Below are 14,788 nucleotides of genomic sequence, written 5' to 3'. Positions count from 1 at the left end.
CACCCTCTGCTGTCCCTCCCCTAGTTCGACCCGACAGACTCCAGCGTGTGATGCTCCCCTCCCCATGTCTTCTCATTGTTCAACACCCACCTATGAGTGAGAACATGCGGTGTTTGATTTTCTGTTCTTGTGTCAGTTTGCTGAGAATGATGGTTTCCAGGTTCATCCATATCCCTGCAAAGGACACAAACTCATCGTATTTTATGGCTGCATAGTATTCCATGGTGTATATGTGCCATATTTTCCCTGTCCAGTCTATCATCGATGGGCATTTGGGTTGGTTCCAAGTCTTTGCTATAGTAAACAGTGCCACAATGAACATTTACATGCATGTGTCCTTATAATAGAATGATTTGTAATCCATACCCAGTAATGGGATTGCTGGGTCAAATGGAGTTTCTATTTCTAGGTCCTTGAGGAATCACCACAGTGTCTTCCACAATGGTTGAACTAATTTACATTCCCACCAACAGTGTAAAAGTGTTCCTATTTCTCCACATCCTCTCCAGCATCTGTTGTCTCCAGATTTTTTAATGATCACCATTCTAACTGGCGTGAGATGGTATCTCAATGTGGTTTTGATTTGCATTTCTCTAATGACCAGTGACAATGAGCCTTTTTTCATATGTTTGTTGAAAACAGGCCTCTGTTCTGTTCCATTGGTCTATATCTCTGTTTTGGTACCAGCACCATGCTGTTTTGGTTACTGTAGCCTCATATATGTTTTCTTTTGAAAGTGTCTGTTCATATCCTCCGCCCACTTTTGAATGGGTTTGTTTATTTCTTGTAAATCTCTTTTAGTTCTTTGTAGATTCTGGATATTAGCCCTTTGTCAGGTGGTAGCTTGCAAATTTTTTTTCCCATTCTGATGGTTGCCAGTTCACTGTAATGACTGTTTCTTTTGCTGTGCAGAAGCTGTGGAGTTTGATTAGGTACCATTTGTCTATTTTGGCTTTTGTTGCCAACGCTTTTGATGTTTTAGTCATGAAGTCCTTGCCTATGCCTATGTCCTGAATGGTTTTGCCTGGATTTTCTTATAGGATTTTTATGGTGTTAGGTCTTATGTTTAAGTCTTTAATCCATCTGGAGTTCATTTTACTGTAAGGTGTCAGGAAAGGGTACAGTTTCTGCTTTCTGCACATGGCTAACCAGTTTCCCAACACGATTTATTAAACAGGGAAGAATCCTTTCCCCATTGCTTGTTTTTGTGAGGTTTGTCAAAGATGGTTGTAGATGTGTGGCATTGCCTCCGAGGCCTCTGTTCTGTTCCATTGGTCTATATCTCTGTTTTGGTACCAGCACCATGCTGTTTTGATTACTGTAGCCTTGTAGTATAGTTTGAAGTCAGGTAGTGTGATGCCTCCAGCTTTGTTCTTTTTGTTCAGAATTGACTTGGCTATGCGGGCTCTCTTTTGGTTCCATAGGAAGTTTAAGGTGGTTTTTTCCAGTTCTGTGAAGAAGGTCATTGGTAGCTCCATGGGGATAGTGTTGAATCTGTAGATTAGTTTGGGCAGTATGGCCATTTTCATGATATTGATTCTTCCTAACCATGAGCATGGAATGTTTCTCCATCCGTTTGTGTCCTATCTTATTTCATTGAGCAGTGGTTTGTAGTTCTCCTTGAAGAGGTCCTTTACATCCTTTGTTAGTTGTATTCCTAGGTATTTTGTTCTTTTTGTAGCAATTGTGAATGGCAGTTTGTTCTTGATATGGCTCTCTTTAAGTCTGTTATTGGTGTATAGGAATGCTTGTGATTCCTGCACACTGATTTTGTATCCTAAGACTTTGCTGAAGTTGCTTATCAGTTTCAGGAGATTTTGGGCTGAGACGATGGGGTCTTCTAAATATACAATTGTGTCGTCTGCAAATAGAGACAATTTGACTTCCCCCTTTCCTAATTGAATACACTTTATTTCATTTTCTTGCCTGATTGCTCTGGTTAGAACTTCCAATATTATATTGAATACGAGTGGTGAGAGAGGGGATCCTTGTCTAGTGCCAGATTTCAAAGGAAATGCTTCCAGTTTTTGCCTATTCAGTATGATATTGGCTGTGGGTTTGTCATAAGTAGCTTTTATTATTTTGAGATACGTTCCATCAATACCAAGTTTATTGAGAGTTTTTAGCATAAAGGGCTGTTGAATTTTGCCAAAGGCCTTATCTGCCTCTATTGAGATAATCACATAGTTTTTGTCTTTGGTTCTGTTTATACACTTGCGTATGTTAACCAGCCTTGCATCCCTGGGATGAAGCCTACTTGATCATTATGGATAAGCTTTTTGATGTGCTGTTGCAGTCGGTTTGCCAGTATTTGATCGAAGATTTTTGCATATATGTTCATCATGAATATTGGCCTGAAGTTTTCTTTTCTTCTTGAGTCTCTGCCAGGATTTGGTATCAGGCTGATGTTGGTCTCATAAAATGATTTGGGAAGGATTCCCTCTTTTGGGATTGTTTGGAATAGTTTCAGAAGGAATGGCACCAGCTCCTCTTTGTATGTCTGGTAGAATTCAGCTGTGAACGCGTCTGGACCTGGGCTTTTTTTGGGTGGTAGGCTATTAATTGCTGCCTCAACCTGAGCCCTTGTTATTGGTCTATTCAGGGTTTCAACTTCTTCCTGGTTTAGGCTTGGGTGGATGCAAGTGTCCAGGAATTTATCCATTTCCTCCAGGTTTACTAGTTTATGTGCAGAGAGTTGTTTGTAATAATCTTTGATGATGGTTTGTATTTCTGTGGAATCTGTGGTGATATCCCCTTTATCGTTTTTTATTACATCTATTTGATTATTCTCTCTTTCCTTTTTTTTTTTTTTTTCTTTTGAGACGGAGTTTCGCTCTTGTTACCCAGGCTGGAGTGCAATGGCGCGATCTCGGCTCACCACAACCTCCGCCTCCTGGGTTCAAGCAATTCTCCTGCCTCAGCCTCCCGAGTAGCTGGGACTACAGGCGTGCGCCACCATGCCCAGCTAATTTTTGTATTTTTAGTAGAGATGGGGTTTCACCATGTTGACCAGGATGGTCTCGATCTCTTGACCTCGTGATCCACCCGCCTCGGCCTCCCAAAGTGCTGGGATTACAGGCGTGAGCCACCGCACCTGGCCCTCTCTCTTTCCTTTTTTATTAATCTGGCTAGTGGTCTGTCTATTTTGTTGATGTTTTCGAAAAACCAACTCCTGGATTTACTGATTTTTTTGAAGGGTTTTTTGTGTCTCTATCTCCTTCGGTTCTGCTCTGATCTTAGTTATTTCTTGTTTTCTGCTAGGTTTTGAGTTTTTTTTTATCTTGCTCCTCTAGCTGTTTCAATTTGGATGATACGGTGTCGATTTTAGATCTCTCCTTGCTTCTCATGTGGGCATTTATTGCTATATATTTTCCTCTACAGACTGCTTTAAATGTGTCCCAGACATTCTAGTATGTTGTGTCTTCGTTCTCCTTGGTTTTGAAGAACATCTTTATTTCTGCCTTCATTTCATTGTTTGTCCAGTCAACATTCAAGAGCCAGTTGTTCAGTTTCCATGAAGCTGTGAGGTTCTGAGTTAGTTTCTGAATTCTGAGTTCTAAGTTGATTACACTGTGGTCTGAGAGACTGTTTGTTATGATTTCCGTTCTTTTGCATTTGCTGAGGAGTGATTTATTTCCGATTATGTGGTCAATTTTAGAGTAGGTGTGATGTGGTGCTGAGAAGAATGTATATTCTGTGGATTTGGGGTGGAGAGTTCAGCAAATGTCTATTAGGTTTGCGTGGTCCAGGTCTCAGCTAAGTCCTGGATATCCTTATTAGTTTTCTGTCTCATTCATCTGTCTAATATTGACAGTGGAGCGTTAAAGTCTCCCACTATTATTGTATGGAAGTCTAAGTCTCTTTGTAAGTCATTAAGAACTTGCTTTATGTATCTGGGTGCTCCTGTATTGGGCATGTATATATTTAGGATCCTTAGCTCTTCTTTTTGCATTGATCTTTTAACATTATGTAATGTCTTTCTTTGTCTCTTTTGATCTTTGTTGCTTTAAAGTCTATTTTATCAGAGACCAGGATTGCAACTCCTGATTTTTTTGCTTTCTATTTGCTTGGTAAATCTACCTCCATCCCTTTATTTTGAGCCTTTGTGTATCCTTGCATGTGAGATGGGTTTCCTGGATACAGCACAGTGATGGGTTTTGGCTTTTTATCCAATTTGCCAGTCTGTGTCTTTTGATTGGGGTGTTTAGCCCATTTACATTTAGGGTTAATACTGTTATGTGTGAATTTGATCCTGCCATTTTGATGCTAACTGACTGTTTTGCCCGTTAGTTGATGCAGTTTATTCATTGTGTCAATGCTCTTTAACATTTGGTATGTTTTTGGAGTGGCTGGCACTTGTTGTTTTTTCTATGTTTAGTGCTTCTTTCAGGAGCTCTTGTAAAGCAGGCCTGGTGGTGAAGAAATCTCTGAGTAATTGTTTGTTGGTAAAGGATTTTATTTCTCCTTTGCTTATGAAGCTTAGTTTGGGTGGATATGAAATCCTGGGTTAAAGACTCTTTTCTTTAAGGATGTTGAACATTGGCCCCCACTCTCTTCTGGCTTGTAGGGTTTCTGCTGAGAGATCTGCTGTGAGTCTGATGGGATTCCCTTTGTGAGTAACCCGACCTTTCTCTCTGGCTGCGCTTAGCATTTTTTCTTTCATTTCAACCCTGGTGAATCTGACAATGTGCCTTGGGGTTGCTCTTCTTGAGGAATATCTTTGTGGTGTTCTCTGTATTTCCTGGACTTGAATATTGGCCTGCCTTGCTAGGTTGGGGAAGTTTTCCTGGATAATATCCTGAAGAGTATTTTCCAGCTTGAATTCATTCTCTCTGTCACATTCAGGTACACCTATCAAATGTATATTAGGTCTTTTCACATAGTCCCATATTTCTTGGAGACTTTGTTCATTTCTTTTTACCCTTTTTTCTCTAATCTTGCCTTCTCATTTTATTTCATTGAGTTGATCTTCAATCTCTGATATCCTTTCTTCTGCTTGGTCAATTCAGGTATTGAAACTTATGTATGCTTCGTGAAGTTCTTGTGTTGTGTTTTTCAGCTCCATCAATTCATTTATATTCTTCTCTAAGCTGTTTATTCTCATTAGCATTTCATCAAACCTTTTTTCAAGGTGCTTAGTTTCTTTGCATTGGGTTAGAACATGTTCTTCTAGCTCAGAGAAGTTTCTTATTACCCACCTCCTGAAGTCTGTTTCTGTCCATCAGACTCATTCTCCATCCAGCCTTGTTTCCTTGCTGGTGAGGATTTGTGATCCCATGGAGGAGGAGAGGCATTCTGGTTTTGGGTGTTTTCATCCTTTTTGCACTGGTTTCTTCCCATCTTTGTGGATTTATTTACCTGTGGATTTATTTACCTGTGGTTGTTGACTTTCAGATGGGGTCTCTGAGTGAACGTCCAGTTTGTTGATGATGAAGTTATTTCTTTCTGTTTCTTAGTTTTCCTTCTAACAGGTCCCTCTGCTGTAGGACTGCTAGAGGTCTGTTCCAGGCCCTGCTTGCCTGGGGATCACCTGCAGTGGCTGCAGAACAGTAAGGGTTGTGGCCAGTTTCTTCTTCTGCCATCTTTGTCCATCTGTGCTCTCACTGGGAGCTGCAATCTAGAGCTGCTCCTAATCGGCCATCTTGCCCATCTCAGATACAAACTCTTTTTTTTTTTTTAGTTTATTTTACTTTAGGTGCATACTATATCTGGCATTTCTCCCCATGTTATCCCTCCCCGCCCTTCCCTCCCTCCCCACATCCCACTGTCTCTTCCCTACCCCTCCAATTGCCCCCAGTGTATGATGTTCCTCTCCCTGAGTCCATGTGTTCTCGTTGTTCAACACCCACCTATAAGTGAGAACATATGGTGTTTGCTTTCTGTTCTTGTTTCAGTTTGCTGAGAATGGTGGTTTCCTGATTCATCCAGGTCCCTACAAAGGACACAAACTCATCATTTTTCATGGCTGTGTTGTATTCCATGGTGTATATGTACCACATTTTCTTTGTCCAGTCTATCATCGATGGGCATTTGGGTTGGTTCCAGGTCTTTGCTATTGTACACAGGGCTGCCATGAACATATGTGTGCATGTGTCTTTATAGTAGAACAATTTATAGTTCTTTGGGTACATACCCGGTAATGGGATTGCTGGGTTAAAAGGAATTTCTATTTCTAGATCCTTGAGAAATCGCCACACTGTTTTCCACAGTGGTTGAACTAATTTACACTCCCACCGACTGTGTAAGAGTGTTCCTATTTCTCCACATCCTCTCCAGCATCTGTTGTCTCCAGATTTTTTAATGATTGCCATTCTAACTGGTATGAGATGATATCTCAGTGTGATTTTGATTTGCATTTCTCTAATGACCAGTGATGATGAGCATTTTTTAATGTTTTTTGGCCTCATATATGTCTTCTTTAAGAAGTGTCTGTTCAAATCTTTTGCCCACTTTTGAATGGGGTTGTTTGGTTTTCTTCTTGTATATCTGTTTTAGTTCCTTGTAGATTCTGGATATTAGCCCTTTGTCAGATGGGTAGATTGCAAAAATTTTTTCCCATTCTGTTGGTTGCCAATTCACTCTAATGATGGTTTCTTTTGCTGTACAGAAGCTCTGGAGTTTAATTAGATCCCATTTGTCAATTTGGCTTTTGTTGCCATTGCTTTTGGTGTTTTAGTCATGAAGTCCTTGCCTATGCCTACATCCTGGATGGTTTTCCCTACATTTTCTTCTAGTGTTTTTATGGTGTTAGGTTTTATGTTTAAATCTTTGATCCATCTGGATTTAATTTTAGTGTAAGGTAATAGGAAGGGGTCCAGTTTCTGCTTTCTGCACATGGCTAGCCAGTTTTCCCAATATCATTTATTAAACATGGAGTCCTTTCCCCATTTCTTGTTTGTGCCAGGTTTGTCAAAGATCAGATAGTTGTAGATGTGTGGTGTTTCTTCTGGGGTCTCTGTTCTGTTCTATTGGTCTATGTCTCTGTTTTGGTACCAGTACCATGCTGTTTTGATTACTGTAGCCTTGTAGTATAGTTTGAAGTCCGGCAGTATGATGCCTCCAGCTTTGTTCTTTTTGCTTAGGATTGTCTTAGCTATGTGGGGTCTTTTGTGATTCCATATGAACTTTAAAACTTTTTTTCCAGTTCTGTGAAGAAGGTCACTGGTAGCTTGATGAGGATAGCATTGAATCTATAGATTACCATGTGCAGTATGGCCATTTTCACGATATTGATTCTTCTTAACCATGAGCATGGAATGTTTCTCCATCTGTTTGTGTCCTCTTATTTCCTTGAGCGTGGTTTGTAGTTCTTCTTGAATAGGTCCTTTACATCCTTTGTTAGTTGTATTCCTAGATATTTTATTCTCTTTGTAGTAATTGTGAATGGGAGTTTGCTCTTGATTTGGCTCTCTGTTTGTCTGTTATGGGTGTATAGGACTGCTTGTGATTTCTGCACATTGATTTTATATCCTGAGACTTTGCTGAAGTTGCTTATCAGTTTGAGAAGATTTTGGGCTGAGACAATGGGGTCTTCTAGATATATAATCATGTCATCTGCAAATAGAGACAGTTTGACTTCCTCCTTTCCTAATTGAATATGCTTTATTTCTTTTTCCTGCCTGATTGCTTTGGCTAGAACTTCCAATACTATGTTGAATAGGAGTGGTGAGAGAGGGTATCTTGTCTAATGCCTGATTTCAAAGGGAATGCTTCCAGTTTTTGCCCATTCAGTATGATATTGGCTGTAGGTTTGTCATAAAAAGCTTTTATCATTTTACGATATGTTCCGTCAATACCTAGTTTATTGAGAGTTTTTAGCATGAAGGGCTGTTTAATTTTGTCAAAGGCCTTCTCTGCATCTATTGAGATAATCATGTGGTTTTTGTCTTTGGTTCCATTTATGCGATGGATTACATTTATGGATTTATGTATGTTGAACCAGCCTTGCATCCCCGGGATGAAGCCTACTTGGTCCTGATGGATAAGCTTCTTGATGTGCTGTTGCAATCTGTTTGCCAGTATTTTATTGAAGATTTTTGCATCAATGTTCATCATGGATATTGGCCTGAAGTTTTCTTTTTTAGCTGAGTCTGTGCTTGGTTTTGGTATCAGGATGATGTTGGTCTCATAAAATGAGTTAGGGAGGAGTCCCTCCTTTTGTATTGTTTGATACAGTTTCAGAAGGAATTGGAACCAGCTCCTCTTTGTACGTCCGGTAGAATTTGGCTGTGAACCCATCTGTACCTGGACTTTTTTTGGTTGGTAGGCTATTGATTGCTGCCTCTACTTCAGCCCTTGTTACTGGTCTATTCAGGGTTTCAACATCCTCTTGGTTTAGTCTTGGTAGAGTACAAGTATCTAGGAATTTATCCATTTCTCCCTGGTTTACTGGTTTATGTGAGTAGAGCTGTTTGTAGTAATCTCTAATGGTAGTTTTTATTTCTGTGGGATCAGTGGTGTTATCCCCTTTATCGTTTTTTATTGCATCTGTTTGATTCTTTTCCCTTTTCTTTTTTATTAATCTGGCTAGCAGTCTGTCTATTTTGATGATCTTTAAAAAAAAAAAAAAAAAACAGCTCCTGGATTTATTGATTTTTGGAGGGTTTTTTGTGTCTCTATCTCCAGTTCGGCTCTGATCTTAGTTATTTCTTGTCTTCTGCTAGGTTTTGAGTTTTTTAAATCTTGCTCCTCTAGCTTTTTCAATTTTGATCATAGGCTGTCAATTTTAGATCGTTCTTCTTTTCTCTGGTGGGCATTTATTGCTATATATATTCCTCGAGATACTGCTTTAAAGATGTCCCAGAGGTTCTGGTAAGTTGTATCTTCATTCTGATTGGTTTTGAAGAACATCTTTATTTGTGCCTTCATTTCATTGGTTATCCAGTCAACACTCAGAAGCAAGTTGTTCAGTTTCCAAGCGATTGTGTGGATTTGAGTGTGTTTCTTGATCCTGAGTTCTAGTCTGATTGCATTGTGGCCTGATAGACTGTTTGTTATGATTTATGTTATTTTGCATTTGCTGAGGAGTGATTTGCTCCCAGTGATGTGGTCAATGTGGTGCTGAGAAAAGTGTATATTCTGTGGATTTGGGGTGGAGCGTTCTGTATATGTCTGTTAGGTCCACTTGGTCCAGCTCTGCATTCAAGTCCTGGATATCCTTGTTAATTTTCTGTCTCGTTGATCTTGATCTGTCTAATATTGATGGTGGAGTGTTGAAGTCTTCCAGTGTTATTATGTGGGAGTCTAAATCTCGTTTTAGGTCTTTAAGAACTTGCTTTATGTATCTGGGTGCTCCTGTGTTGGGGGCGTATATATTTAGGATAGTTAGCTCTTTCTGTTGGATGAATCCTTTTACCATTATGTAATGTCCTTCTTTGTCTCTTTTGATCTTTGTTGGTTTGAAGTCCATTTTATCAGAGACTAGGATTGCAACCCCTGCTTTTTTTTGTTCTCCATTTGCCTGGTAAATCTTCCATTCCTTTATTTTGAGTCTATGTGTGTCTTTGTATGGGAGATGGGTTTCCTGAATACAGCACACCAATGGGTTCTGACTTTTAATCCAGTTTGCCAGTCTGTGTCTTTTGATTGGGGCATTTAGGCTGTTTACATTCAATGTTAATATTGTTATATGTGAATCTGATCCTGCCATTTTGTTACTGGCTGTTTTTCTTTCCCATTAGTTGATTCATTTTCTTGATTGCATTTTTGTTCTTTGCCCACTGGTTTGTTTTTGCAGTGCCTGGTACTTGTTCCTTTCCGTGCTTAGTGTTTCTTTCAGGAGCTCTTGTAGGGCAGGTCTGGTGGTGACAAAATCTTTCAATAGTTGCTTGTTCATAAAGGATTTTATTTGTCCTTCAGTTATGAAGCTTAGTTTGGCTGGATATGAGATTCTGGATTGAAAGTTCTTTTCTTTAAGGATATTGAATATTGGCCCCCACTCTCTTCTGGCTTGTAGGGTGTCTGCTGAGAGATCTGCTGTGAGTCTGATTGGCTTCCCTTTGTGAGTGACCTGACCTTCCTCTCTGGCTGCCCTTAGCATTTTTTCCTTCATTTCAACCCTGGTGAATCTGACAATTATGTGCCTTGGGGTTGCTCTTCTTGAGGAATGTGTTTGTGGAGTTCTCTGTATTTCCTGAATTTGAAATTTGGACTGCCTCGCTAGGCTTGGGAAGTTCTGGATAATATCCTGGAGCGTGTTTTCCAGCTTGGATTCATTCTCCCCATCATATTTAGGTACACCGATCAAGCATAGATTCGGTCTTTTCCCATTATCCCGTATTTCTTGCAGGCTTTGTTCATTTTTTTTAAATCTTTTTTCTCCTGTCTTGCCTTCTCTTTTTATTTCATTGAGTTGATCTTCAATCTCTGATATCCTTTCTTCTGCTTGATCTATTCAGCTATTAAAACTTGTGTTTGCTTCATGTAGTTCTCATGCTTTGTTTTTCAACTCCATCAAGTTGTTTATGTTCTTCTCTAAGCTGGTTATTCTAGTTAGCATTTTGTCTAACCTTTTTTCCAGGTTTTTGGTTTCTTTGCATTGAGTTAGAACATGTTCCTTTAGCTCAGAAATGTTTGTTATTATCCACCTTCTGAAGCCTGTTTCTGTCAATTTGTCGCCCTCTCAGTCAAGTGGTGATCCTGTGTTGTTCAGGAGTTGTGATCCCTTTAAGGAGAAGAGGTGTTCTGGTCTGTGATGGTTTCATCTTTTTTGCACTGTTTTTTTTCCCATCTTTGTGGATTTACCTGGCTGTGGTGTCAGGGAGCTGCTTGATGAGGTCACTTGTCTGCCTGTGGAGGCGCTACTGTGTTTCTAGGGACTCCTTCAGGTTACTAGGGAAGCTTCCTGTGTCTTTTTCGTTTATACTGGGAGATTAGGCCCACCTCTTCCAATGACCTGTAGGTGCTGCTGGGTTGTCAGGAACGCCATCCCATTGCTATATAGTCTTCCTGTGTTTTTTGTGTAGCCCAGTCCCACCCCTCTAGTGGTGGGTTTTGCCCTTCCTCCACTGGGCTGGATCCTTCAGGGTTCAGCTCAGACTGTGGCACTGGCTGCGCAACCCACTAGCGTCAGAGCTTCAGCCCTCTGGAGTTTGTGGGGGGAGGGGAGGGACCCACCCAGCCGCACCAGTCCGTCTTACCCTTTCAGCTTTCTCTCTGTGGTCATGGGGAAGGGGTCCAGCTGCTCCTGCTTACAGCTCCCTCTTTCTCCAGGTGGAGGGAGGGGACAATAGCTCAGTCCACAGGCTCTTATTCAACTCCGCGCTTGTAATTCCCGGCGCTTGACCAGCAAAGATACCCTGTTCTGTGTACTGCTGAGGCTTTGAGGGAAGCACTGTATCTGGACCAGAGTGCCAGAGGGGAGCCTCTGACTCGTCGGTCAGAGGCACTTTCTGGGTGAAGCAGCACCCCTCCCCGCCTCAGTCTGCCCTGTGTGGTCTTTGCTCATCATGGGACCAGACCCGTTGAAATGCAGCTGGTACCTCGGTTGGAGCTAGGAGATCTCTGGATTTCTTTGTCCCTTTCGCTGGGTATTGTGCACTGGAGTTGTGTCTAATTGGCCATCTTGGATCTCTTTCATCTCAGGTGCAAACTCTTAAGCAAGAAAGAGACTGTGCAGAAAGAGATGGTGCCCCGCCCACCCTGCCTCCCACTACTCCTCCTCCAGCTTCCCCTCCCTGTCCACATGGCCCTGTGGTGACCATGCCTGTGTGCTCAGTCCAGGAGACTCTTCCTCTGGGGATCCATAGGCCCCCAAGGAGGGCATTGATGAGAAAAGGTGTGAAGACAGTCCATTACTCTGGAAGGTCCAACTCTGGAGGGTAGAAGTCAGTGATCCGGGCCTGCTTTCTGGTTGCGGAGGCTGGCTCCTCGCTGAGTCCTCACAAGGTAGAAAGAGCCAGAAGCCTTTTTAAAATTATTTTTTCTTTAATTTTGCCTTCTAATTATTTAAAACTTTATATGATTCCTAAATCAAAACTATTTTCAAACAGTTATATTCAGAGTTGCAATTCCATCCATATTTCTGCCACCTCATTCCTTCCCTCCCCATATCGGTAAACCTTTTTAAAAACGATTGTTACGGTTTATCCTTCCATTGCACTCAGAGTTGCAGATGGAACGTGTGCTGTGGGGTGTAGTATAAGCAAGATTTTCCATCTACTAGGGCGATACACCCTGAGTGCAGGAGCTTCAGCTGACTTAGTTATATTGGGTTGTTGTGATGGAGGTGGGGGAAGGTGGGGAGAGAGAGCCCATTTTAACTGTGTCACAGGAATGCCAAGACTCCCGGAAGCTGAGAATAATGGAGTTAAAACCAAAACGATGGCCTGGCATGGTGGCTCACGCCTGTAATCCCAGCACTTTAGGAGGCCAAGGCGGGCGGATCACTTAAGGTCAGGGGTTAGAGACCAGCCTGGCCAACATGGTGAAACCCCAACTCTCTCTACTAAAAATACAAAAATCAGCCAGTCATGGTAGTGCACATCTGTAGTCCTAGCTACTCCAGAGGCTGAGGCAGGAGAATTGCTTGAATCCAGAAGGCGGAGCTTGCGGTGAGCTGAGATGGCACCACTGCATTCCAGCCTGGGCAACCAAAACAAAACACTAAATCTATAATTATTTTATTGATTTTAATTAATTATTATTTTGATTCTCCTGTCTCAGCCTTCCAAGTAGCTGAGATTACAGGTGTCTGCCACCATGCCTGGCTAATTTTTGTATTTTTAGTAGAGACAGGGTTTCACCGTGTTGGTCAGGCTGGTCTCAAACTCCTGACCTCAAATGATCCACCTGCCTTGGCTTTCCAAAGTGCTGGGATTACAGGTGTGAGCCACCATGCCCGGCTGATACTGCCCTAACTCTCAAGTTGCATCCTTACTCAGATATTATGACAGTGTGGGAAGCAGCATGGGACAATGTAAAAAGGGAGCATGCTTCTGGCTTCTGCCACTTACTAGCTGCCACTTACTTACTTCTTTGCACAAGTTTCTTAACCTCTCTGGGCCTCAGTTTCCTTATCTGAAAAATAAGAATGATAGTACTCCCTTCACAAGGCCAAAGGGAATACTATCAGGCACACTGCATAATGAAACTGAATAAATAATAGCTACTGGGGCCGGGCGCAGTGGCTCACACCTGTAATCCTAGCACTTTGGGAGGCCAAGGCAGGCAGATCATGAAGTCAAGAGATTGAGACCATCCTGACAAACATGGTGAAACCCCGTCTCTACTAAAAATACAAAAATTAGCCGGGTGTGGTGGCATGCACCTGTAGTCCCAGCTACTCAGGAGGCTGAAGAAGGAGAATGGCTTGAACCTGGGAAGCAAAGGTTGTAGTGAGCCCAAATCACGCCACTGCACTCCAGCCTGGTGACAGAGCGAGACTCTGTCTCAAAAAATAATAATAGCTACTGTTATTACCTGGTCATTTCCTTGTTGTTTCACAGGAAATTTGCGAGAATCCCCGATTTATCATTGGTGGAGCCAACAGAACTGACATCTGTCAAGGAGATCTAGGTATGTAGGAAAGTGCCTCAGGTCAGATCCTGCCAGATGATCAAGGGATGATTACAAGGTGTGATCCCTTCCCAGGAGGTAAAGGGATGGTCTATTCTCGCTCCTAGTAACTTTTTGAAAGATTTTTATAACAGTTGCTTTATGGTCATTTATCTACGTGCTGGGGATTGCTTTGTTTCCTCCTACATTCCTCTTTAGCACTCAGCCATGTGTCACGGGGGTATCTGCATCCTGTGTCTCCTCTCCAGCAACTCAGGGACACTTACATACCCCACTCAGCATGACAAGAATCCTGTTTTTCACTGTACCCGTCTTTCTTTGAAGACAGCTCTGTGACTGTGCACCAGGCATGCCCCTTGGGCATGTAGACTCTAGATACACACACAAATGGCATCGCCAAGGAAAGCACCTGTAACTGGAACCCTTGTTTAAATTGCCCCAACATACCTCCATATTAAAGGAGTCTTTCAACAAAGAAGGTATCTGCCATGTGGATGAGCACCCAATTTTCTCTTTTATTGGTTAGCTTGGCTGCTCCTTGTGATCTTCCTCTCTTAACCTCTTGTTCAGAAAGTATTGTCTTTGGTATGGACTATAAGCAAGCTCTGTGAAGTAAAATTGGAGAGAGCATCAACAAAAACAATTTAAGTTTGAGGAAAAGAGGCACCCAAGACCAAATTAAGGGAATTTGTCTTATTTTGTTCCAGTTGCTTTTCACTTAACCCATCCTCCTTAGAAGGCAGCTCTATGACCAGGTACACCCACTATTACACACACACACACACACACACACACACACAGAGAGAGAGAGACAGAGAGAGATTGAGAGAGAGAGAGAGAGAGAGAGAGAGAATGTCCTGATCTAATTCCATTGCCAGCAATGTCTTACTGCCCCCTATAGACTGGTTCCAGGGCAGCTGCCTACCTGGCCTTCCTTCCAATTCAAATCATCCTGGTGGATGATGTTCAGTCTTCGCTGAGGTCAGAAGGGGAATTGGACTCACATTGCAAAGGCACGGGGCAGGGTGGCTTTCCTAAAGGTGTTCGGAAGAACACCCTAGTTGTGATTACCTACTGCTTTGTCTCCATTGAGGCCTAAAAAGGAAGTGAGTTTATACTACAGATGGAGGAACTGCCTGCAGCCCTGAGCAAAATGTCTAGTCACAGGGGAGTAAGTTACCTGTTGATCATATTTGTTGCTCAAGGAATTCCTGTCCAAATCTCCTTCCCTGGGTTGACACCTCTGTGAGGTCAGATCTGGAAGTAGGACAGT

General features: G+C 41.9%; 2 protein-coding genes across 3 annotated transcripts in view; both read left to right on the top strand.

Moving 5' to 3' along the window:
- The window catches only part of GANC (glucosidase alpha, neutral C), a 130,112-nt gene extending 116,597 nt beyond the window's left edge, over positions 1–13,515 (top strand). Inside the window, exon 25 of the transcript XR_004274976.1 lies at positions 13,446–13,515. The gene's annotated coding sequence lies outside the window, so the exon portion shown is untranslated. The remainder of the gene's footprint in view (positions 1–13,445) is intronic.
- CAPN3 (calpain 3) overlaps positions 1–14,788 on the top strand; it is a 67,817-nt gene that overhangs the window by 27,161 nt on the left and 25,868 nt on the right. For both annotated transcript variants that reach the window (XM_032297849.1, XM_032297851.1), the window contains exon 2: positions 13,446–13,515. In XM_032297849.1, the coding sequence (XP_032153740.1) occupies positions 13,446–13,515 (70 nt within the window). The remainder of the gene's footprint in view (positions 1–13,445; positions 13,516–14,788) is intronic.

This window comes from Sapajus apella, unplaced genomic scaffold, assembly GCF_009761245.1.
Source record: "Sapajus apella isolate SASKATOON/1434 unplaced genomic scaffold, GSC_monkey_1.0 scaffold37, whole genome shotgun sequence".
Classification (NCBI taxonomy): Eukaryota; Metazoa; Chordata; class Mammalia; order Primates; family Cebidae; genus Sapajus; species Sapajus apella.
Note: the sequence above shows the minus strand (reverse complement) of the source record. Positions and strands in the feature narration are given on the sequence as shown.